The 24,494-nt window shown below is 37.9% G+C and overlaps 5 protein-coding genes, 1 long non-coding RNA gene and 1 other non-coding gene across 8 annotated transcripts in view; 5 read left to right on the forward strand and 2 right to left on the reverse strand.

Moving 5' to 3' along the window:
- The window catches only part of LOC111430905 (prostaglandin reductase-3-like), a 10,407-nt gene extending 2,476 nt beyond the window's left edge, over nucleotides 1–7,931 (forward strand). Inside the window, exons 3-18 of the mRNA XM_023067386.1 lie at nucleotides 530–711; nucleotides 1,622–1,727; nucleotides 1,869–1,945; nucleotides 2,516–2,606; nucleotides 2,928–3,117; nucleotides 3,456–3,582; nucleotides 4,358–4,438; nucleotides 4,535–4,636; nucleotides 5,034–5,129; nucleotides 5,313–5,387; nucleotides 5,643–5,762; nucleotides 6,026–6,154; nucleotides 6,670–6,747; nucleotides 7,048–7,134; nucleotides 7,373–7,459; nucleotides 7,569–7,931. Coding sequence (XP_022923154.1) covers nucleotides 530–711; nucleotides 1,622–1,727; nucleotides 1,869–1,945; nucleotides 2,516–2,606; nucleotides 2,928–3,117; nucleotides 3,456–3,582; nucleotides 4,358–4,438; nucleotides 4,535–4,636; nucleotides 5,034–5,129; nucleotides 5,313–5,387; nucleotides 5,643–5,762; nucleotides 6,026–6,154; nucleotides 6,670–6,747; nucleotides 7,048–7,134; nucleotides 7,373–7,459; nucleotides 7,569–7,619 — 1,679 coding nt within the window. The 3' untranslated portion in view covers nucleotides 7,620–7,931. The remainder of the gene's footprint in view (nucleotides 1–529; nucleotides 712–1,621; nucleotides 1,728–1,868; nucleotides 1,946–2,515; nucleotides 2,607–2,927; nucleotides 3,118–3,455; nucleotides 3,583–4,357; nucleotides 4,439–4,534; nucleotides 4,637–5,033; nucleotides 5,130–5,312; nucleotides 5,388–5,642; nucleotides 5,763–6,025; nucleotides 6,155–6,669; nucleotides 6,748–7,047; nucleotides 7,135–7,372; nucleotides 7,460–7,568) is intronic.
- A 937-nt stretch (nucleotides 7,932–8,868) lies between these two features.
- TRNAT-UGU lies at nucleotides 8,869–8,940 on the forward strand. Its single transcript has one exon. It is a non-coding gene; the product is annotated as a tRNA-Thr (tRNA).
- A 466-nt stretch (nucleotides 8,941–9,406) lies between these two features.
- Nucleotides 9,407–13,308, reverse strand: LOC111430786. The gene is made up of 7 exons (XM_023067192.1): nucleotides 12,869–13,308; nucleotides 12,584–12,641; nucleotides 12,315–12,395; nucleotides 12,168–12,203; nucleotides 11,805–12,044; nucleotides 11,584–11,725; nucleotides 9,407–10,309 (listed from the first exon to the last, which is right to left on the reverse strand). The coding sequence occupies exons 1-7, from the start codon at nucleotides 13,054–13,056 to the stop codon at nucleotides 9,825–9,827; spliced, it is 1,230 nt and encodes a 409-aa protein (XP_022922960.1). The 5' UTR covers nucleotides 13,057–13,308; the 3' UTR covers nucleotides 9,407–9,824.
- A 584-nt stretch (nucleotides 13,309–13,892) lies between these two features.
- On the forward strand, nucleotides 13,893–14,213 carry LOC111430536 (LWamide neuropeptides-like). Its single transcript, XM_023066800.1, has one exon. The coding sequence runs from the start codon at nucleotides 13,893–13,895 to the stop codon at nucleotides 14,211–14,213; it is 321 nt and encodes a 106-aa protein (XP_022922568.1).
- Nucleotides 14,214–14,710: 497 nt separating this feature from the next.
- LOC111430764 (pinin) lies at nucleotides 14,711–18,419 on the forward strand. The gene is made up of 10 exons (XM_023067168.1): nucleotides 14,711–14,897; nucleotides 15,013–15,120; nucleotides 15,368–15,433; nucleotides 15,871–16,044; nucleotides 16,147–16,260; nucleotides 16,529–16,600; nucleotides 16,683–16,766; nucleotides 16,866–16,966; nucleotides 17,313–17,397; nucleotides 17,830–18,419. The coding sequence occupies exons 1-10, from the start codon at nucleotides 14,814–14,816 to the stop codon at nucleotides 18,220–18,222; spliced, it is 1,281 nt and encodes a 426-aa protein (XP_022922936.1). The 5' UTR covers nucleotides 14,711–14,813; the 3' UTR covers nucleotides 18,223–18,419.
- Nucleotides 18,420–20,053: 1,634 nt separating this feature from the next.
- On the forward strand, nucleotides 20,054–20,659 carry LOC111430761. Its single transcript, XR_002708383.1, has 2 exons — nucleotides 20,054–20,250; nucleotides 20,512–20,659. It is a non-coding gene; the product is annotated as an uncharacterized LOC111430761 (long non-coding RNA).
- On the reverse strand, nucleotides 20,517–23,102 carry LOC111430760 (tubby-like F-box protein 8). 2 transcript variants are annotated; one of them, XM_023067163.1, is made up of 5 exons: nucleotides 22,668–23,102; nucleotides 21,930–22,281; nucleotides 21,765–21,852; nucleotides 21,552–21,684; nucleotides 20,517–21,465 (listed from the first exon to the last, which is right to left on the reverse strand). In XM_023067163.1, exons 2-5 carry the CDS (start codon nucleotides 22,278–22,280, stop codon nucleotides 20,751–20,753), a joined length of 1,287 nt encoding a protein of 428 aa, XP_022922931.1. In that variant the 5' UTR covers nucleotide 22,281; nucleotides 22,668–23,102; the 3' UTR covers nucleotides 20,517–20,750. The 2 variants fall into 2 exon arrangements, with proteins under 2 accessions (XP_022922931.1, XP_022922930.1); XM_023067162.1 differs by having other exon boundaries at nucleotides 21,930–22,347; nucleotides 22,668–23,100.
- Nucleotides 23,103–24,494: the final 1,392 nt, after the last annotated feature.

Raw genomic sequence — 24,494 nt, forward strand, 5'->3', positions numbered from 1 at the left:
AAAAAAAAAAAAAAAAAAAAAAATAGACTACGAATTCATAAAAAGTAGAAAATGTTCTGTTGAAGATGCGGTTGTTCTATCCCCTCCACAATAACTAAAAATTGCTGAAAGATCATAAATTAGTGTAGTTACAAAAGGCTTTAGAAAGAGTACTCCATTTGATGCAAACTTGAGGTATAGACGTGTCCCTTTTTTGAGGTATAGATGTTTACCTTTTCTTCTTCTTTTTTTAAAATTATAATTAAGAGAAAAAAAATTCATATCCTCCACCAATTCATTTATCAGAAAACTTACTAGAATTAGTTTGATGCCATTAGATGTTTAGACAATGTTAGGATGCCTTCGGTCGATGGCTCCTTATGAAGCATTGTTGCATTTGTACTAACGATCACAACAAACGAATATGCCAAACACAGAGTGTCGGCATTTTTTTTGGGTTTACTTCGTATCTTCTACAAATTCATTTGTTTGAATAAGTTGATGCCTTTATATGTTTATACAATTTTCCCACATTTTGGCTGATGAGCAGATGACATACAGAAGGCTTTTGGCAAGCATTTAGCAACATATGGAGGATTAGATATCTGTATCAACAGTGCAGGAATTGGCAGCAAAATAGTATTTCATAATGATGAAACTGATGGTGCTCAAACATGGAGACGTGTTATTGATGTGAACCTAATTGGTGTCATGGCATGCACTCAACTTGCAGTATGTCTTCATATGGGACTTGGTTTCCACCGTATTACTATGAAGTGTTGTTGAGGTCAAATTTGGTTTTACCATTTGGCTTGCTTGGAAATAGGAAATTCTACTCATTGGATGCCTGCTGGATCTTTAATAAATTCACTCTACCCTTCAACTGCATACCATCTGCACAATCACATTATATTTTCCATCTTTTAAGTTCAGCTAATTAATCCTTTTCAAATCATACCAATTCAGTCTCAAATTTAGTTTGCTTATGGAACATTTAATTTATCTGGTTAGTTACTGAGGGCATCCTTAATCCTATGACTTTTCTTGGTAATGAAAGAAATTTCATAGAGATTGGTTGTAGTCCTGGATAATCTGATTTTCCCACCCCTGAACATATTTAAATATATTGATTTTTTATTAATTAATCCTACATTTGTATGTAAGACTACATCTCCATCCTTCCCAAATGAACTAACAACGGTTCAAAATATAGTTGAGTAGGATCTTTGGGAGGAAGGACAGGAGAAAAGGAGAACATGGTTCACTTCTAACCATTAACATCCTGTAATGTGCATTTATGTGTGTCCTTTATCGTAACCTTTGTTTATATTAAAGTATTTAGAGTGGGAGGGGCATTGTTAATTAAATCATCTTTATATATTTGAGTAAAGAAGATCTAATATTGAATCGCTTGCTTTTTTGATGTGCAACCACAATTTATGGTTAATCTGTTTAAAGAGTTTAGAGTTCTATCGGCGTTCTCAACAAAATTTTCTGCATTTCTTCTTCAGCGACTTCTTTTGTGGCCTGCCTTTCAAAGCGGGGAAAATTCTATGCAACTTCGCATCGCGTCCTATTGAACTTTTTTAGAATCCATTCACTAATAACTAATTTCTTGTTGCCTCTCTGCTGTGTGGACCAGATAAAGACCATGAAATCATTGGGAAAACCTGGTGTAATTATCAACCTAGGTTCTGCTTCAGGTCTTTATCCACTATTTGCAGACTCAGCATATACTGCATCCAAAGGTATTTATGTCTTTTATTTGCTTTCTATTTTCTCTCATATCTCATGCAACTTGTTTTTCTTAGCTGTTTGTGGTTAGTTATGTGTTAGTGAATGACAACGATTTCAAAGGTGACTTTGAATTTATGTTTCTTTGTTTCCAGGTGGTGTTGTTATGTTTACCAGATCACTTGTGCCTTTCAAACGCAAGGGAATTCGAATCAATGTGCTTTGTCCTGAGGTAAGAAGATACGTTGAAGAATTTTATCAATGTTATCCAATGTTCCAAAAATACAATCTTGAGAGGGTGAACATCTTCAATCACCAATATATGATTGCTAAACGGGACACACACAAGATATATGAGATTATGAGTGATATGCTTATTGTGGCTTCTTGATGGTCTGATGACAATTACTTTGTGTTCAACTTTCTTCTGTTTTATGGTTCAATTACGTTACCTTTATTTCTTCATGCATTATGTGGTATAGTTGAACCTACTACATTTCTTCTTACCTGAAGGGATTTTCTACTGGTAGTTGGATTTCGCATTTAAGACTTCATGAACGAGGAAGTATTATCCCTTGGTTCTCTGGCTCTGGTTTCCTTGTGTATTATCCAAATTCATTTGCAGTTTCTCTCAATGTTTAGCTTCGATAACATAGTCAATTTTTGAGGTCCCATGTGTCATTTTTTGTGCATTGTTCTTAGTCCTCATTTTAACTTTTAGTTGTTTGCACTATTTATTCACCTATATTCATCGATGAGTACCAAATATTTATCTGCGTGTGTTCTCTAAATTTCTTTGCAGTTTGTTAAAACAGAGCTGGCCTCAACAGCAATAGGTGAAAAGTTTGCTGAACGATCGGGAGGTTATGTTCCCATGGAAATGGTTATTAAAGGTTCTTTATTCAATGCCCTTTCATGGATAATTTTCGTGGCTGAATTAATGTAAATAGGGGGGAAAAAGAAGAGAAAAAAGACAGCATAATTTTAGAAGACCACAAAAGACTCTTTGGATCTGAGATTTTGGTGATGCTTTTAAATTGCACATATTATAGAAAAGGGCCTTCCTTTGTTTCTCAAGAATTAGTACACTTGTAATTAATCTCATCGTGTGTATCTAGTTAAACATGTCAGAAGGATGTTGCAAATCAAACTCTTCTCCGTGCATTTTCCAATGAAAGTCAGATTCTAATATTCCATGCTCAAATGCTTTTTAGGTGCGTTTGAACTAATCACTGATGAGAGCAAAGCTGGTTCATGCCTGTGGATTACAAATCGCAGAGGGATGGAGTACTGGCCCACCCCTACAGAAGAAGCAAAATACTTGCTTCCTTCCTCGAGTTCAAGAAAAAGATCTTCATCGACATTTTTTCAGAAAATTGATGTTCCCCAAAGTTGTGAGAAAGTGTGCGTAATACTCTATGCTTTCGCCCTATTTTGGTTTGAGATTATCTGAACTGCAACTCATTTGGAAATTCCTTTGTATACTATTAGATTCAATTTTATGAAGGATGAATTTTGATATGGTTGTTTTGAAAATTGGTATACAGTTGACTGAAGTGCAACATCATGCATCGTTTCATCTTTGATGTCTATGATTTGGGTGGACATAAATGAAAACAATATCAGATTATGTGTCAATACCATGTCTTTTTTGTAGCATGTTGGCTGCTATGTTTTTAGTTGATCTAGTCGTGCATCACTGATCAGTAATCGCTCACATTTTCATTTAATCATTCTTCTAGAGTTGTTCATACTCTGAGCCACAATTTTCGTGGAGCAACTAGCATCGTGCGTGCACCATTGAGACTACCCATTAGACCAGATCATGTTCTCGTGAAAATCATATATGCTGGCGTAAATGCAAGTGATGTAAGTGTCAAAATCTCAAAGTTTCAATAAATTTTATTGTCGTATAGTGTTTACCATTTTCTTCATGCTGAATTTTCACAAACACTTCCTATGTTCCTTTTCGTTTACATTTTTCTTGTTTGAAAACCTTACTGACCCCTATTATTTGTAGCTGCTCCTTCTTCATTTTATAAGAATGCGGTCCTTTCTGGCGACAAAACTTCCGAGGATAATTCTCCTAGACAGATGTATTTTTACTCTAACTCAGACACTGAAGGCTTCTTCAAATCACCAACTTTTATACGTATCAATGATGTTAGTTTGGTGATACTGAGACCAGATCACCTGTCATTCAGAATTTACTTTCTGACTCCTAAATATAATCCTCATGCTTGAACGATCCTCTCCTTACTGTCTAAGTACATACCTATAGTGTTACTAATAATGATGTGAATAGTTGCATTACCGTGGTTGGAATTCTTGAATCAATTTTTTGTAAAAAAATTACTTATTTTATTAACGCGGTTGGAAGAAAAAGGTTGCTGGAAAACTGCCCTGTCATTAGAAGAAAAAGCATTTTATTATTAACATAAACAACATGATTGGTTAAAAATTAGGAAAAAGGTCAAATGCATCATGTCGTGACATATAGTACTTTTGTTTTCCAATTATTTGCACTCTTATCATTTCTACTCTCACAGCTTGAAGGACTGTTATGTCCCACCCCCAGGTTCTATTACTGTAATAATGTGTACAAAGATCTTGTTTCTCCTCTAACTGGTGGTATAATTTACAGGTAAATTTCAGCTCAGGTCATTATTTCGGTAGCAGCAACCAAGATCTTCATTCTCTCCTTCCATTAGATGCTGGATTTGAGGTCTCGGGTTGACTGTTTAATTTTAGGTTAATAAAACCATTGCTTCCTACTATTGTACTTAATTTCTTTAAATAATAAAATTAATTTTCATTGCAGGGCGTGGGTATAATTGCAGCAGTTGGTGATTCTGTCACTCACCTGAAAGTTGGAACTCCTGCCGCAATGATGACATTTGGAAGTTATGCAGAGTTCGTCACAGTAAAGTTCTCTTAAAAACTTTGGCTCAATAATTGAGGCTTGGGATGGTTTTCTCATCGTTATGCATAATTTGTTTCCAATTATTTCAATCTCACTCTTGTAAGGTTATTTTGATTGTATATGAGTTATGTTTTTTAGTTGTTTCAGTGGAGCCTTTGGTTTCTTTGTGTTGTTGTCCCCTAATACTTTAGCTTGATGGCTCTTTTTTTTTTCTTTTTCAATTTTTTTCCTCTTCCATCTCACTCTCGGGAGTTAGCTTGTTGATCATTTTCATAAGAAAAAAATAATAATAAATAAAAGAGAGAGAGAGAGAGAGATTATTGCATATGTCAATGTTTGAAATTTGTACTGACAACTATCTCTGTGGTTATTGATGCTTTTGGTTTCACCTGAATAGATACATTCAAAACATGTCCTTCCTGTTGCAAGACCTGATCCAGAAGTTGTTGCCATGCTGACTTCAGGACTAACGGCATCAATTGCTCTACAAAAGGTTTTTTCTGAAAATTGTGACCATTTCCTTCTTCTCACAGATTTATTTACATTTTCTACAAACAAATTTTATCAACTTCCGACTTTTTGCACAAAATTCTTTATGCGATGGTCTGATCATTTTATGCTTCTCTCAGACATTGGTTCTCTTGCATGCTGATAATTGTTTTCACCATTGATCTAGGCAGGGCAAATGGAATCTGGAAAGGTTGTTCTTGTTACTGCTGCTGCTGGAGGAACGGGGCAATTCGCTGTCCAGGTATATAATTGCCTATCGCTCTAGTACTAGCGTCATTTCACTTTGTTTAACATATAATGTAATTTTCCTAGAACGATGTGAAGAAATATCTCAATTGTGTGTAGATTGAAATTCTTTTATTTAGTCATATGAGAAAATTCCTTCTAGGTCTCCTCCTTGCTCAATCTGTTTCTACCTTTCCTGACATTTGTGATAATTACTAATTTCAGTTGTTAGATAGATGTCATTCATTTCACATTATTTCCTAATGTACAGCTTGCCAAGTTAGCTGGAAATAAGGTTGTTGCAACATGTGGAGGTAAGGACAAGGCCACGCTTTTGAAAGAATTGGGAGTTGATCGAGTTATAGATTACAGATCTGAAGACATTAAAACTGTACGTTTCCAAAAACATTTTTAAGTTTTTCATTATCCTTTTTCTGAATCTTATTGGTTAGCAGGTGCTAAATTGAAACCGAAAGGAAAGCTTTGCTTGTGAGTTAGATCTAGAACAATAATATGGACAATCTATATGACTACTTGAATTAGGTCTCCAACTCCCCCTCCATCCCAGAAGAAAAGGAGAAAAAGTAAAAACTATTATGAAAAATCTAGTCATTGAGTTCGGGAGGGGTATATTTACAGTTTTTAGTTTGCCAGGTTCTAAAGACGGAGTATCCTAAAGGCGTTGATATCATCTATGAGTCAGTTGGAGGCGATATGTTTAGTTTGTGTCTGAATGCATTGGCTACCTATGGACGACTAATTGTGATCGGAATGATCTCACAGGTTAGTTTTCTAGAAATCCTATGTCCATCCTGTTGCTTTGTTCTTGACTGCTTTTGTTACTGGAACATTTCAACTGTAGGAATGCTGTATTTTCATTTTTGTGAAATCTGCACCAGTTTATATTTTCAATGCCAATCAATATTAACCGAGCCGAAATATATTTCTTGCCAATCAATGTGAAATTTGAATGAAAATCTCTATTTTTCCATGTGGTAAAATTTCGCTTGGTAGATTAAATGTGGGTGTTACTGAAGCTAACACGAGTTTCACAAATTGAAGTTAAGACCACTTGAATCAATATTTTACTTTGATCTATCATAAATAATTGTTGAGGATCCACATGAACTTTTAAACGTTTAAGTGAAATTATTCCTCTATCTTTCCCCATCCTAATTGCTTAGAAATATAATTTGTAATTTTGTTGTTCATAGGTCCACCCCACGTGTATTATTCTCAAAATTAATAAGTATCTTTCTCCTTGAGTTCCTTGTTATATTGTTTCATTTTCATCGCAGTATCAAGGAGAACACGGGTGGGAGCCATCAAATTACCCAGGACTTTGCGAGAAAATTCTAAAGAAGAGCCAAACTATTGTATGTTTCCATATCATTCCATGATGACTGTTATATCTCATATTTCTTTAATATCCTATGAACATCCCCTCCATCAATGTACTGCAACGTCCTCACCTAAAGTGCTACATAAGAATATCTAGCTAACTCAAGTTCTGCACTACCTTTTCCAGATAGCGCATGAACCTATTCTACTTCGTTGTAAAAGACGAAAATTATGGAAAATGAAAACATTCTTCCTGTCTCTACCCTGCTTGTATCTACTACTTGTGCAATAATTTTGTCATTCAATTTCACGACAAGTTCTTACTTAATCTTCAGGCTGGGTTCTTCCTCATACAATATGCTAACCTCTGGCAGCAACATTTGGATAAGCTATTTCATCTCTTCTCCTCAGGCAAGCTGAAGGTATTGCTTAAGCTCTGCATTGTACTGCAGTTTTATGGTGTCAATATTTGTGGGATCCCGTCCTCACTTGGGAATGATTTATATACATATAAATATAGTGCCCATCTTATATCTTTGAACAACTTTAAAGTGTAGAGATTAAATTTGTAATTTAACAAAATTCTTATTGTACAACATTTGTAACTTCTTTCTACCTCGATGATAAAAGAAATCCCATTGATTCAAAGTTTCTTTACAGGTTCGTGTGGATCCAAAAAGATTTTTAGGCGTGCAATCCGTTGTAGACGCCGTTGAATATCTGCATTCAGGCAAAAGTGTTGGCAAGGTATGGGCTTTCTCTTTCTTTGAACCAATGTTGATAATGTATGAACTTCTAAATAGTTTTTTTCTTTAATCTAAATTTTCCTGAAAAACATTTTGGGTAACAAAAACAGGTTGTTGTTTGCATCGATCCAACCTTCATCGAACACAAATCAAAGCTCTGAACCTGAAATATGCTACCAGCAAAGTTATAACTTTGGATTGTCAGAGCCAGAAGAGAACCAAAGCTAACTCTTGCTGTGAAGTCCAAAACATCCAAAACCTTTGCAGGGAAATCTCTTATATGACCAATAATCCCATTTTCTTTGTGGAAGAATAAAAGGTACTAAGGTGGTAATGGTCGAGGCTCATTTATTCTAAAGCATGTGCTGTAGGAATTCTGTGACTGTCCATTTAAAATTATGGTAGAATGATCGTACTTGAGCCTTGCTCGTACATTATTTATTTTAGTTTAATTTAAAGAGATTGATGTTCAATCCTTTATTTTTTTTAATTTCATAAATGTCGGTATGAGAATTTAAATCTCGTATCTCAAGAGAAAGATTATTGGTCAATTGCTATTGAACTATATTCATGTTCTTATCTCCTCCAAATATGTAAGGAAATGTGTTCATTACACTCTAATTGATTGTTTGATTCACGAGTTAAATTTGTGTAATTTGAGATTGAGAAGTTGTTAACGGATACTCAAATAGATGGATTTCTTATTTCTTATTTCACGGGATTGTATAAATCCTTTATGCAAATTATAAATGAAATTAAGTGCGAACTTATTATATTTGGTGCTTTAAATTATATACTAGACGAAACGAAGGATTCCTGAGAGCTCAGTCAATCCTCAACATTCTTTCTCTTCTCCTTCAAACACTCTTTCACTCCTTTGCAAAAATCCGAAATTTGAGATTTTCATGTGCTGTCACGCTCCCTTCCCGTCTATGGCCGAAAGGGCACTTGTGCTTGCCAGGAAAGCTAGCTAGTTAGTTGTTTGTTTGTTATTACTCTCTCTCCTGATTGAAGAAGGTAAAGAAAGACTACTGGATCCGCTGCCTTATTATTTTATTTTTAAGTATAAAATAATTCATTAAACTATTCACTTTTATTATCTTTTTTTTAAATTAAAAAGTCTTAATTTTTTTAGTTTAACAAGAGATTCAAACTTTTAACATTTTAGTCGATGATATATCTCTTAATAGCTTTAACTATGCCCAAACTATACTCCTACTTCTTTTTTCTTTCTTTTTTTTTACTGTATTTATAATTAGTTTTTATTTTTTTTTTCTACCATTGTGTTCATACATGGACCATATTATTATAGCTTCCAAAATTGTTATATATATTTAATATTGTATCTTTAGGACATAGCCTTATATAATTTATTACAAATAATATATTTTCTTTTTATTGAAACAAACAGCCCCTATAGCTCAGTGGTAGAGCGTCAGTCTTGTAAACTGAAGGTCTGTAGTTCGATCCTGCATGGGGGCATTCTTTTTTCTTTTTTTTGCTGCAATGGCAGAAGGTTCTTACAGCTCTGTTTCGCAAGATATGCTGCAGCTTCCAACAAAAGCAAACAAACTCTGCAAACCCCAAACTGTCCACTTCCTTTAATTTTCTTTTCAGATAGACCGATGCAGGATGACCAAGACATCGATGAGAACGAGTGGAAGACTTTCAGAAATCTTATCTAAATCCAAGTCTTTTTTGACGTGTCTAGTTGTGTTTTGGTATAAAATTTATTTTTTCATTGGTTGTTTATATTGGTTCTGACGTAAACTTAATTATAAATATACGTAGATTATGGTTGTTGAATTTCGAACTGGTTTTAAAATATGAAGCGTTCTCGAATCAAGCTTTGCATGTCATGGAGGCTGAAGAAGAAGCATGTTAATGATATCAATCCCATATGTCAGGCAAGAGCATAAACAACAGCCTGATATCACTAACACTGAAGTTTCAGAAATATGTGTGTTCAAAATCAAATATATGTTGTTTGTTCAGTTTAAGTATATACATTATTCAAACATCCAAGTGAGGAGAGAGTCTGTGAACATAGAGGAGGTTCCCTTTTTACACTTAGCCTTCTGTACACTAAAACCCTATCAACAAAAATCCCTTCCTCAATACCATCAACACTCTGTTAATACACTATAACACATCTCTGACCCATCAACGAACTAGAGGCCACGACGTACCCTATCGCACGATAGAGCTACTTTTCTAGTATTCGAGTCCACGGCGATGATCCAGACTCATCCTTTCGTCCTCATAAGGGAGGGAGGGATTCTCTGTCTAGCGTTTAAATTAGATGTGCTACTAATGCCTCGAAAGCTAGAGGTTAGATGAATTCACAGCTAGCAGCCTAATCTATGTCATAGTCTAGAGCGACGGATAAACTTCGTACCGGGAAAAGATGAGTGTCTGCGAGCTGAAGCGAGTGGTTGTCCGTTTAGAGAGCCATGGAACTTTATATCCCAACCTTCAACGTTTTTGGGCACACAAACATCAAAGAGGAATTGGCCGAGGACGCTATGTGCACTGATGCCTGTAGGGCTTGAAAGCGGAGACGTTCTTTCTTTTGGATCGGGTGAGGAAGGATGCTCTCGATGATCGTGGGAATCAGCTGAGCTTGGCAAGAAGAAGTGGTCGCTTGGTCCAACGGCTACTCTTCTAAAACTCTGATTTGAATTAACAGCTGCATTCTGAAGATCACATATCAATTCAGGCATTTCATCATCTTCCACGCCTCTTCTTTCTCCTTTGAATTGCTGGATTTTTTGGGAATAAACAGATGCCGCCTTCTCAAGAAATATAGTCACAGCAGCTCTGTACTGAGCTGGGTAGTTCTTGTAGTGACCTGACATGAAACAGATATCACATATGATTAACAGATATCACTTGGAAAACAGGTTCCTCCTAATATTTGATTGACCCACATAGATCAACTACCCTCCCATCTCCATCAACAGAAAATAAAAGGAAATAACATTTATAGTAAGCCACGAAGGGGGGTGGATACTGGACGGTGTGCTAGCGAGGACGCTGGGTCCCGAAGGGGGGTGGAATGTGAGATCCCACGTCGGTTGGAGAGGGGAACGAAGAATTCTTTAGAAGGGATTGGAAACCTCTCCCTTGTAGACATGGTTTAAAAACCTTGAGGGGAAGCCCGAAAGAGAAAGCCACCCTAGCAGACGCGGTTTAAGCCTTGAGGGGAAGTCCGAAAGGGAAAGATCAAAGAGGACAATATTTGCTAGCAATGGGCTTGGGCTGTTTCAAATTGTATCAGAGCCAGACAACGGGCGATGTACCAACAAGGAGAGTAAGCCACGAAGGGGGGTGGATACTGGACAGTGTGCTAGCGAGGACGTTGGTCCCCGAAGGGGGGTGGATTGTGAGATCCCACATCGATTGGAGAGGAGAATGAAGAATTCTTTAGAAGGGATTGGAAACCTCTCCCTTGTAGACACAGTTTAAAAACCTTAAGGGGTACCTCGAAAGGGGAAGCCCACCCTAGCAGACGCGGTTTAAAAACCTTGAGGGGAAGTTCGAAAGGGAAAGACCAAAGAGGATAATATTTGCTAGCGGTGGGCTTGAGCTGTTACAAATGGTATCAGAGCCAGCCAACGGGCGATGTACCAACGAGGACAGTAAGCCACAAAGGGGGGTGGATACTGGACGGTGTGCTAGCGAGGACGTTGGTCCCCGAAGGGGGGTGGATTGTGAGATCCCACATCGGTTGGAGAGGGGAACGAAGAATTCTTTAGAAGGGATAGGAAACCTCTCCCTCGTAGACACGGTTTAAAAACCTTGAGGGGAAGCCCGAAAGGGAAAGCCCACCCTAGCAGACGCGGTTTAAAAGCCTTGAGGGGAAGTCTGAAAGGGAAAGTCCAAAGAGGACAATATTTGCTAGCGGTGGGCTTGGGCTGTTATATCACCCGACCCAATTGTTAAGAACAATGAATGACTATTCTCGTTAACTGCATCTAACCAACCTAGCAACCATATATTTCAACTTGCATTGAAAGGCGAGCTGCTTGTTGGAGGTAAAAGTACACGCATACGAAGTTACAGAAACTATGCCTTTGTTCTAAATGAAAATACTAAAATGTAGAGAGTCAGTTTGAGACAAACCCAAATGTGGGGAGCCATTGAATTTTATCAGCTGAACATCAGCCCCCAATTCTTGAATACTCTTGGTGAAATTACAGATGACTTCATATGGAGCACGATCATCCTTTTCGGAGCACATAATGAGAAACGGAGCACCAATGTTCTGATAAAATCAAGAGAACTTATAAACTCATGAATATGAAACGAAGTTCAGGAAACTAAACATAAACTCGGAAGCTTACAACAGAAAAGCACAGCGTCCGCCAATACTCATCACGCTGTGAATCAAACCTAGTAAGATATAGAGCATCGAGACCAGAAGATACGCCTTTTGCAAGCCAGGAGATAAGTTGAGATGATCCAGGCATTTTCAAAATAGCTGGATGTATGGCGAATCGAGCACCCAAGTCGCTTATAAGCTCGACAGGACTGGAATCGTAGATGTGCCCGGAAACACAAGTTCGGATCATTTGACATTCAGTCTTCACATTAAAAAGAAATGAAAAAACTGTCATTCGCCAGTTCGATTTCAATTCGAATCGATATCACAAGGAAGCTTTTACTACAAGAGAAACTTAGAGAATTTAAAAGAATGACAAGCTAACCATGTAAAGTGGGCTGCCACATCTTCCCTCGATAATCTGCAGTTCATGTAGTAAATGTATTGACAACGTGATAGTAGCAAGAACATTAGAAATTCAATAAGGATATAAATAGAAAACACAGGAATTCTACGTAATTGAACTAAGCACCTGCAAAACCCTGCACATACAAGCCTTTGATGCACCACTTAGAGCTACAAAAACTATAGGACGCAGCTTCAGCCTTAGCTCCTGTAAAGAATATCTATCTCATTACAATAGTTTATGATGGCTTTTTGTGTACAATTTAGTAAGGGTTTCAACACCACAAATGAGTTCATATCTGCTCTGTTAAACTTAAACCCAGATTAAACCACATGATTATAAACTAAAAAAGTGTAAACGAATGAGAAATTTATGAGAAATCATCCGCCACTGACCTCAACAAGCTCATTAATAACAAGAAATGCCAGTGATGTAGCCCTTTCAGGATCAAATCTGAATGAATTGTGGTTAGGAGGAACAGAAGAACACGATTAGAGACGATGAAAACGAGAAACCCTTCAGCTAAATCTTCTTCCAAGAACATACGATTAGAGAACTAAAGTACACAGATGAAGAATCCAAAAAGAATTAAAAATTCTCCTCCTGGGAGACGAAGAAAAAGATGAACATCGATGACCCAAATAACAAAATCGCAAGATGAAGATGAAAAAAGAACTCACATATTGAGAAAATCGGCATAACAAACAAGGGAATTCCATCCAAGCGAGGCATAAAGGTTTACAAATTTATCCAAGTGGCGATGCTGAATCGAAACCCAAGCGAATATAACAACAAGACCTCTACTATTCCGGGGCTGATTTCTCGTCCCCCAGTAAACACTTCCACCGCCAACACCCCCACCCAACATCGCGGCGGAGATCAAGCAAAATTGAATTAAGCAATTGAGTTAAAAGGGTGAAGAAGGAGGGGCTGAGGGAATTCGGAGCTCAGAGCGTGTGAGATGGCACGTGGAAGAGGTGCGCTGCAATGGAGGATGGCGTTTGGGAAAACAAAATCGATGGTTCATCAATAATGCGGTGGTGGAGCCGGGAAAATCCACACCTCCTTCTCTCTCCTCCTATTTCTCTCTCTTCTTTTCTTCGTCGGAGTGGGACCCCATTGTCAATGCACATCCTAACGCAGTGGCTCTTCTGCTCTTCCTTTCAAATTCTTTTTGGATAAGTTTTTGTCGCTCCTTCCCTTTCCTTAGTGTACGAGTATTCAAACGGCGCCGTTCGTCCATATTGGGCCGTAATGGACCATATTGGGCTTTGGGATAAATGGGCGGTAATGGACCATATTGGCCTTTGGTCCATAATGGGTCGTAATGGACCCTATTGGGCTTTGGGATAAATAGGCCGTAATGGACTATTACGGCTTTGGGATAAATGGGCCGTAATGAACCATATTGGGCTTGGGGATAAATAGGCCGTAATGGACCATATTGGGCTTTGGGATAAATGGGCCGTAATGGACCATATTGGGCTTGGAGATAAATGGGACGATATTGGGCTTTTGGATAAACGAGCCGTAATGGACCATATTGGGCTTTGAGATAAATAGGCCGTAATGGACCATATTGGGCTTTGGGATAAATGGGCCGTAATGGACCATATTGGGCTTGGAGATAAATGGGACGATATTGGGCTTTTGGATAAACGAGCCGTAATGGACCATATTGGGCTTTGAGATAAATAGGCCGTAATGGACCATATTGGGCTTTGGGATAAATGGGCCGTAATGGATCATATTGAGCTTTGGGATAAATGGGCCGTATGGACCGTATTGGCTTGGGAAAAATGGGCCATAATGGACCATATTGCGCTTTGGGATAAATGGGCCGTAATGGGCAGTATTGGGCTTTGGGATAAATGTGCCGTAATGGACCGTATCGGGCTTTGGGATAAATGGGCTCTAATGGACCATATTGGGCTTTGGGATAAATGGGCCGTAATGAACCATATTGGGTTTTGGGATAAATGGGCCGTACTGGACCGTATTGGGCTTTGGGATAAATCGCTGTAATGGATCATATTGGGCTGGGAATAAATAGGCCGTACTGGACCATATTGGGCTTTGGGATAAATGAGCCGTAATGGACCATATTGGGCATTGGGATAAACGAGCCGTAATGGACCATATTGGGCTTTGGGATAAATGAGCCGTAACGGACCATATTGGGCATGTGGATAAATAGGCCGTAATGGACCATATTGGCTTTGGGATAAATTGGCCGTAATGGACCATATTGGGCTTTGGGAGAAATGTGCCGTAATGGACCATATTGGGCTTTAGGATAAATGGGCCGTAATGGACAATATTGGGCTTTGGGATAAATGGGCCGTAATGGAGCATATTGTGCTTTTGGGATAAATGGGCCGTAATGGACCATATTGTGCTTTTGGGATAAATGGGCCGTAAAGAGAAGCAATGGACGGAAAGGAGAGAGATCGGTTGTGGATTTGGATTGAATTTACGTAATTTTGGAGTTCGATGAGGAAAAAAATATAAAAATAAAATAAAAAAGAATCCTTGGAAGGGTTTTTGGCGAACCTGAGGCGAAAGCTCTCCAAGTTCTTACTTTCTTCTTCCTCTCTGTTCACAGTTCCATATCAGATTTTTCCAATGGGAAGTAACGCCGCTGCCGTCGAGAAAACGGAGGAGGATCTTCGCAAGGAGATCGATGAGCTTCAACGTCAACAACGAGAGGTCTTTCTTATTCTTATTCTTCTTCTTCTTCACGTTTTTCTATGTGTTTAGTTCTTTCTTTGTTTTTTTTTTCTTCCTTTTTTGGATATTTAGTGATGCATTGATGTTGTTTCAGATTACTGAACGGCTTCGTGATCCTCGTGGACTCCGGAGGGGAGGATTTCCGGGACCTGGGCCTAGAAACTTCGCCGCTAATGGACCTCGTCGGGGCTTTGTTCGACCTGTAATATAATTTCCTCTTTTATATATATTTTAAGCGCATTCTATCTCTCTAGTCGTTATGCCTAGTTTTATTTCGTGCAAATGAACTAGTTGGTTGAGATGAAACGATACTTTTGCCTCATGGAGCTTGGTTTTAATTTTAATTGAATCCCTTTGGCAATTTGGGTGAAAAGCGCGAGGAATTCTTTCGTGGTTGATTCTATTGTAAACAATTAACGTATACTGATAATTCGAGTGTTACACTTCAGGCGGAAAGGAACGATGCTGAAGACCAGCCACCTGCTAAGAGACGGCTATCGTCTGCAGTTGTTAAGGTGAGACTCAGAAGTGGATTTCTTTTCTTTGGGTTTCTTGCTGGGGTGTTCTTAACGGTTTTTTAATGTCTTAGTCTAATCTCGTTTGTGCAGCAATCTTTCTTAAGAGTGAATGAAAGGAAAATAAAAGATTGCGACAAAAAAGTAACAAGCATGTCAATTGAAACATAAATCTTGAATAGAATATCTAGCAAAGAGTTTAGAGAGAGCACATTAAGAGCAGGCCTTCAAGCGAGCCGAGATGAACTGAGTATGAATTAAACGAGATAACTTAATGAATTTGAAAAATGGGCTTGGTTGGCCTCATATTTTTCTTCAAACCAGGACTGCCATGATGTACATTTGTGTAGTTTAGCAATCACCTTTTTTCTTAATTTGATTTTGATTTTTGGTTTTTTGATCTTTTTATCCTTTTTTTTATAAATATTGGAGCATAGATGGAGGAGGATGGGGAGATAAATGAAGAAGCTGAAGGAAAAGATGCAGTGAAGGATACATCTCTGGAAGAAACTTCTGGAAGTGATGCAGCCTACCAGAACGATGGGAAACAAGATCATTTGCGGCAGAGTAGTTCATTAAGATTGGATGGAAATAAAAGAACAGCTAGGATGGTAATTTCCGTGTATTCTTTTATCTTTTAGTCATCTAACTGATGCTTTGGTTTAACACTGCACACCAGAAGTCTCACATTTCTGTTTAATGTTCTCTATTAGGATTTCGATGTTCCACCTGCAGAGCATGTTCCAAGGATATTGCCTAAGAATGAGGATCCTAGCTTAGTTAGCAGGAACAAGAGAATGCTGGGTCAGCTTTTGGGAACGCTAGAGGTATGCGTAAAACAATTGATTGGGTTAAATTCCTCATGCCTTGCATAATTTTTCCAGCTTCAATTCTCTAATTTTCGCACTTGAGAGAAAAGGGTAGAAAATATGTATATTTCATGTTTCCAATCGTTTTGTTAACAATTCTCTTATCTTCGCACTTGGGTTAAATTCGTTAGAGGTATGTGTAAAATAACTGGTTGGCAGGTTGCTTATTTAGGGCATCATATTCACCATTTTGGTGCTTATCCATTTCCTTTGTATAAATCTTCAGAGATTCAGGAAAGAAGACAAGCAACTTTCAGGAACTGAAGCTTTCATGAGAAGAACAGATTCCTTACAAAGAGTGAGTTATTATATGTTCTTTTGTAAAATTTAACTTCCCAGTACGTTTGAGGTTGATTTCCCCATTTGATAACTTTTTAAAGGCTGAGCAAAGAGCACGAGAGGAAAGTGAAAGATTGAGGCAGCAAGAGCGTGAACAAATTGCAGAGAAACGCAAGAGAGATCTGGTTTGTAATTCAATGAAAGACTAGATTACTTAAACATTTATGAGATTTGAATCTACAATTATTGGTCTTTTTTAACCACTTCTATCTTCCACTTCTTAGATGCTCAGAGCTCGCGTGGCTGCCAAGGCAGAAGAAAAGAAGTTGGAATTACTTTTCCTTCGATGGAGCGAGCACCATAAGAAACTTTGCAATTTTATAAGGTCTGGTTGTGTTTAATTTTCACGAAAGCATTTGCTATTATCACTTCCGAGATTACCGAGCTACATCATTGATCTAACCTTTCTATTTATGCAGGTTATTTTTAATTTTGGTCCAAAAGTGTCCATATTCACATTTTATTGAGACAAAGATAAGTTTCTGTTCATGAATAGTGTTGAACTAAATTCATAGGTTTTGATTAAAATGATATTAAAGAATGCTGACCTTACCAATGGATGTTTCCTTTTCTGCTGGAACTTAAGTTACATTCGAAGGTTTCTTTTTCCTTATAATAGGACTCCCCTTTTGATTTTGAGGGAACATTTTCACCAATTTTGTATTTTCCAGGACAAAGACAGAACCTTCAATTTATTACTTGCCAAATAAACCATTGGATGACGACGCAACCTCGGCCGAGCAACGAAGAGAGGAGGTTAGATATTTTCTTGAAAAGGCAATTTTACTTGGACATCTTTTGCAAGAACCTAATGCTACTTGAATAGTCATGTTACTCCCTTCAACCGAATTGAGAGATTTTATTTGATTTTATTGTTTGATTCCAACCATAGTCGAGTCTCGTTTGTTACCGAACTCTTTTGTGATGGGAAAATTATTTAGCGAGGCTGCCACAGTGTCGCTGGCTGTTTCTTTTTACCGTTGGATTACGAGAGAAAAATATCTTGAATTTAAAATCCAGTGATTATCATGATCGAATAAATGTTTTAATCTACATTCTATGATTATTATGAGAACTAAATGTTGTGGGTGGGGGGTTTCCTGTTGATTGTTCCATTGGGAATACACATCGTCAATAATGTTAGCGTTTACCGGGTTCACATTTTTTTATCACAAAAATGCATTTCAGGCTTTTATGGAGTGGAAAGCCTCCAGAATGGAGGAGCTATCTGAGTATCAGAAACAGATAGGAGAACAGTATATTGCTAATGTTGAGAAGGACTTGGAGAGGTGGCAAAATGCAAGGAGAGCAAGAAAAGGAAACAATGACGTATCGAATTTGCAGGAAACCATGGACAAAGAATTGGACACCCATAGACTTGAGCATGGTCCAAAGAAAAGGAACATCCCTGGTGGTAGCAACAACGAGGACGAAGATGATGTGGAAGATATTAACGTTGGGGAGGACGACATGATAGACGACGTACTTGGTGTCGAAGATAATGGGCGCAGGGGCGAGGAAACAGCAAAACCCGAAGCTGATGTTGCGAGTCCGAAAGCTGCTGATAATACTGTGGAGTAGAAGTAAGTAGTACCTATTTGATTTCACGCAGTAGTCCTTTGTTTGTGTTTGTTTGTATCCTGCCATGATTTGTCTTAATAGTTTTGTTCTTCTTGCCTTTTAAATTATTGTTTGTGTTTCTAAATCTTACCAATGGACTCCACACACTCTTTCGTTCTACTTTTTTCACAGCCTTTATAGAATTGTTAGGATGCTCAGTCACCATGTTATCTCAAACCATGACTTGAATATTATATTAGTCCTCTACCTCCTCTTCTCCGTCTTCTCGTACTGCTCTGTATCTCTTCTCTTTGTTAGGAATTACGACTCCCCACAATGGTATGATATTGTCCACTTTGAGTCTAAGCTCTTATGGCTTTGCTTTGGATTTCTCCGAAAGGTCTCATACCAATGGAGATAGTATTCCTCACTTATAAACCTATGATTTTTCACCAAATTAACCAATGTAGGACTCTCACTCCCAATAATCCTCAACAATCCTTCCCTCGAACAAAGTACATTATAAGTCTCCCCTTAATCGAGGCTTGACTCGTTTCTCTGGAGCCCTCGAACAAAGTATACCATTTGTTCGACACTTTAGTCACTTTTGACTACACCTTTGAGGCTCACAATTCTTTGTTCGATATTTAAGAATTCTATTGACATGGTTAGATTTAGAGCATGACTTTGATACCATGTTAGGAATCACAACTCTCCACAATAGTATGATATTGTCAACTTCGAACATAAACTCTCGTGGCTTTCCTTTGGGCTTCCCAAAAAGCTTTGTACTAATGGAGATAGTATTTCTCACTTATAAACCAATGATCTTCCACTCAATTAACCAATGTGGGATTCACTTCCAATAATCCTCAACACTCCTTGACCTTCGCCACAACCACGGTGGCGGTGACTGCGATGCATCGGTCAACATTCGGTTGTCGTCAACTGCAGTGAATGAATCCGAACAAAGTCGGAATCAAGAGGGGTGATTGGAAGTTTATAGTGGTACGGCGGGATTCCGTTAGGGAAAGCGGTAGTTCCTGGGTTTTACCAAGAGGCGCACAGTCAGAGAGAGGTGGAGGCGACGATTGCCGTGGATGGAGTGAATTTTCTTCAAGCCGACGCCGCCGATCTGATCAGAGACGCTTCGTTGGCGCCAGGATTCGCGTCCTGGACTTCGATTCTACCGGCATCCAGGTCCGTTCCTTTCACTTCCCCCCACTTCTTGTCCGGTTTTTATCCTGCTTTAAAAAAAATATTAAAATGTATTTTTTATAAGTAGAGTATTTATAACAAAAAGCAAAATAAAAATCATTTTATGGTTTTTTTTTTTAAGTTTAAGAAATTAGAGATATATTTAAATTTGAGTTTTAGAAATTACATTAAATTATATGTTAATAGTCTTATATTTTTTAAAATATAAATTATCTATTAAGAAATTCTTTTAAATGATATATACTGAGAATTTGATTCCCACACGATTAAATAATGTTTTATAGGGATGAAAATTGAAAAAGTATCATTTAATAAAGTATTGAATTTATAAATACAATATTACATTATTAGAAAAAATTAAAAGTAGCAAGTAAAAGCATAGGAAACGGCGGCGTTTAACTGGGTTTAATAGACCCGTCATTTGTTGTCGAGCTACATCAGCTCATATAATAATAAAATTCATATATTTTATTTTATTTTGGTTTTTAATTTTTTTAATATAAAGTACTGGGTTTAGTTAATAACAAAGAATAAAGATGTATAATTGGGTTATTTATTTATTTAGTTTTTGTAATTACTATTATTATAAATTTAGAAAAGAAATAGATGTGATGGAATAATGAGAGGGAAAAAAGGAAAAAAGAGAAGAGGGCCATTTTCTGATCAATTCACATGATGGAAGAAGTGGTTCAAAAGCAATGCTCTACTCAACCACTTCCTCCATCATTACAAACACAAGGAATTTAGAGGTACACAAAATTTTGTTCTTTTGTATTTGGGGAGTTTGGTAAAAAGGGCTTTTCATTTCATTAGAGAGAGAGAGAGAGAGGGGTAAAAAGGGCTTTTCACTTCATTAGAGAGAGAGAGAGAGAGAAGGGTGAAAAGGGCTTTTCATTTCTTAGGGAGAGAGAGAGAAGGGTGAAAAGGGCTTTTCATTTCTTAGGGAGAGAGAGAGAAGGGTAAAAAGGGCTTTTCATTTCTTAGGGAGAGAGAGAGAAGGGTAAAAAGGGCTTTTCACTTCATTAGAGAGAGAGAGAGAGAGAGAGAGAAAGAAGGGTAAAAAGGGCTTTTCATTTCATTAGGGAGAGAGAGAGAGAGAAGGGTAAAAAGGACTTTTCACTTCATTCCTTTTTTTTGAAGATTAGAAGTAGCAGATGAAGTTTTACATCAATACCATCAATGACTATTTCACTAACCTAACCATGAAATGACAACAAACTAAGTGAGTGAAATCCAAAAGGGGAAGAGAAAAAGGAGCATAAAAGGTAAGGTAGGGAGCTCTTACTTTTGTTCTGCCCATCATATGCATATAACCTTTTCATACATTTTCTTTATTCACAAGCCAATTTGGTATCAAAGCTACTCAAGCATATTGCAAAAGCCTGAAAAGCAGACAGCGGATATCGATAATCCATCGTGAACATGTCTTTCCCGACCTTCCCGAACTGAAGAATGATCTTGTCGTGCTCCGGTGGCCCTGGTTGAGACGGGGTTGGAGCACCAGCCCCTGGTTGTATTGCTGCAATCAACTGAAAATTCTTAACCGACGCAACCGTTACCCGCCCACGAAAGTTCAGGCACCAACATTGTAGCTGCTCGTGCCATCTCGGCGGCTTGTTTTTTAGTACCAAAGGTCTCATCTTTCCCTCCTCGTCGCCATCCAATGCTGCCCGCCCAATTTCGGAGAATCTAGCACTACTAAACTCCATGGAATGATCCAAGGCTTTTGAGAATGACGCACTCCGAAACGAATCGTCGAGAGAGTTCGGAGGGAGGAGCTCAGGTTGGCCTGGAACAACACCCCCTGCATCGAGGGAAGACACTGGTATCGAATGCATTATACAGTGCATTCTCCGGGGTCCCCGTGTTCCTAAGACATTAAGTTCATAACTTATATGAGCTATGTTGTGACTCCCAGTCGGGACTTTCGGCGACACTTTTTTCGAATAGAATCTACGGCTAGTTTTCCCCGGAAGAGGGAGCGGGGCAGCGGTGTACGGAGGTTGAGTATCATAGACGATGAATTTCGTTCCAAGAAAATTCGACCTGGATATAAACACGAAACTTGAATCGGGAAAGACATAAGCAGAAGATATATTTCTTCAAGGCTGTTCGTGCAAGTGTTATCTCACCTCAGCTTTCCGATGTACGAGCTACTCGATCTCGAAATGTTTTCTGCATCCATCGAGATGATATACTCCGTGCTAGTCGTTCTTCGTGTACGCTTAGCAGAGAGAAGAAACTTCCCGTTTTCAACCAGAAGAGCTGGACGATTCGAGTAACAGAGATTATAAACAGATTCAGATGTTCAACAATGAGGTGAAGCAGATAAGCATATTCCATACCAGGGCTAAGACACAAGTAGAGATGGTATGTTAGGTTCGATTTGTCCCTCTTAATGAAGCATTGAACGGATCCATCGCGTGGTCCGGGCTAAATTCAAGAACAAAAAGAATGAACAATGAGTCGTAATCTCTAACATTTGATCCTACAAATACCAAAAATCATACCTGCTTCAGTGACACAGGAAACGTAAGCTTCCCACAAACTTCCGGGCCTTTAACGATCTCCATACACATAATTCTCCAAGAACGACACACCGCAGCACAGGCCACGACGTTCTTTCGTGAAGGCCATGTACATTCACTCTCTTCAAGTCTTCGAACGACATCATACAACAGCTCGGGTGGAAGATTAGCCCAGCAGCCATTCTGAACAACAGGAGACTGATCATGAACATCATTTAACGACGACGCATTCGACTTCCCTCTATGATGACCACTCAACTTGACCTCGAAACCTCGTCTAGATAAGCTCCCAATGCTATCCCTAACATCACGAACAATGCTTCGAAACGACATTCTACACGAAAATGATATCAAATCTCGATGCCCCTTCCACTATATATGAATTGTCATGTGCTTATGGCTGACAAAGGTTACAAAGTGCTTCAGAATCTTGTAAATTAAGGCCAAAAGTTCAAGAAAAAGAGATAAGTATTGCGAAAAAGCTGCTTTATGATGCATCATAAAGTCTAATCTGGCTCAAAATGGCTCTTTATTCTAGCACAATAAGAACATTTGAAACTACATAGATCCAAAACAAGATAGAATCTGAACCTTTCTGAATCCATCAATATTATGCAGAAATTGCACAAATTATGAACAGAATCAACAAAAACTAGGTCAAAATTTTGTATCCGGACAGAAAAAAACTGGTACGAATTAAGAACACCAAGAAACACGAACCTGTAAACGATGATTTAAGGTCGATCAGACAGGTGAAATCGGATCAAGCTCTTGAACTAAGAACAGAGAACTGAAGATCTGGCAGTAAACGAAGGGATGAGGAGCAGAGAAACTTGAACGAGTTTTTTCTCGGGAAAATCACAACATTTTCCCGGAAAATCAGTGTGAAAATGATAGAAAAGTGAGAGATGGAGAAGAAAAGGAGAAATCTAAAGCGAAAAATCGTAAGTTTTTGGCGAAGTATCAGAGAAAATCAAGATATTGGTATGAACACTGAAATCCCAGAAATGGAAATCAAAGCTTTGAATCAGTCGTCTCAAAAAAGTCTCTCTCTCTCTCCTCTTTCTCTCTCTAGGGCGGACCCCAAAGGGTCATTGAATTTAGCTAACGATGAAGAACCAAAGAAGAACAGCTAAAGTGATTCCATTTTCCACCAATTTTCAAGTAATTTCCTTTGCAAATTTCACCCATAAATATTTTATTTATTTATTTATTTTCTGGGCGATAATTCCCACTAACAGTTCATGACCGAAATGGGCATTTGACTTTCCCCGTGCATTGTCTGATAAGAAGAAAAAAAAAAAAAAAAGGTCTTTGGGGAGTTTTGATTCAATGCGGCCGTTCCTATTGTACCACTCAATTTAGTCAACTATACTTTCCATTACTTTCTCTCTCTCTCTCTCTCCCTTGTGATCTTATTCCTTTATCCTTTTTCTTTTCATGAACTACCAAATAATTTATTTGTCTTTTTTTTTATTTATTTAATGTATTTTCTTTTAATAATTTAATGTCTTAAAATGGCAAGTAATAAAGTCAATCTCATCATTTTTTTATTATTATTGGATGTACAACTTTTCATGCACCGTTGAGGATATAAAATTCAAAATTATCATATGATCACGTTACTGACTACGAGCCATCCACTTGGTTTGACTAGATCGAAATTGGAATAGAGAGTACTATTTGACTTACACAGTAGGGTTATGAGAAGCAACCGGTCATATTGTCTGCGCCAACTGCCATTTAGCTAATAAGCCCGTGGATATCGAGGTTCCACAAGCGGTACTCCTGATACTGTATTTGAAGCAACCGGTCATATTGTCTGCGCCACTAAAACAAGTTCTTGCGAATGGGAAAAATGACGGTTTGAATGTGGGTTGTATTTCTCCGAGATTAAAGAAAACATATTCTTTCCTATTCTTTACCCGACCCCGAAGTAGAGTAATAATAATGTTGTACATTACCTGCCTTAGAATCAAAATATATGAGCGGCATGTAATGATACGCCATGTCATTATGTAGCATTTATGATGACCCAACTATGATTTTGGATCAAATGGTTAGCCACATTGACCTATGTTTCACGTGTCTCTCTACCTTCTCGAATTCTACTAAGTGACCAAAGACCGATCTAAACGAAACCCTAATAAAATATTTAAAATTACAAAAGTTGAGAATAAATAAAAAGAAAATATATAATTAAAATGTAAACTAAACCACGCATGCATGAATACGTTGAAGTGACCAAATGCCTTTTCTTTTTTTTGTAAGTTTTTGTCCCAAAAAAAAATAATAATAATAAAAGTCTATTCCCATTTATTACCCTAAAATAAAACGGGTCGGATCTCGAGATTTCGGGTCGGGTCGTATTGTGACCCGTTATTAGAGTTTGACTTTGACCAATAATAATGGTGCAGCCACGCTAATACTTCGACTACTCAGAGGAAATGATGAAACTTCCGGGGGACCTCAATTATTATTATTATTTATTACTGTTTTCATCATTATTCTTATTTAATGAAACATTCAAAAAAAAAAAAAAAAAAA

Source organism: Cucurbita moschata, unplaced genomic scaffold, assembly GCF_002738365.1.
Source record: "Cucurbita moschata cultivar Rifu unplaced genomic scaffold, Cmos_1.0 Cmo_Scf00034, whole genome shotgun sequence".
Lineage (NCBI taxonomy): Eukaryota > Viridiplantae > Streptophyta > Magnoliopsida > Cucurbitales > Cucurbitaceae > Cucurbita > Cucurbita moschata.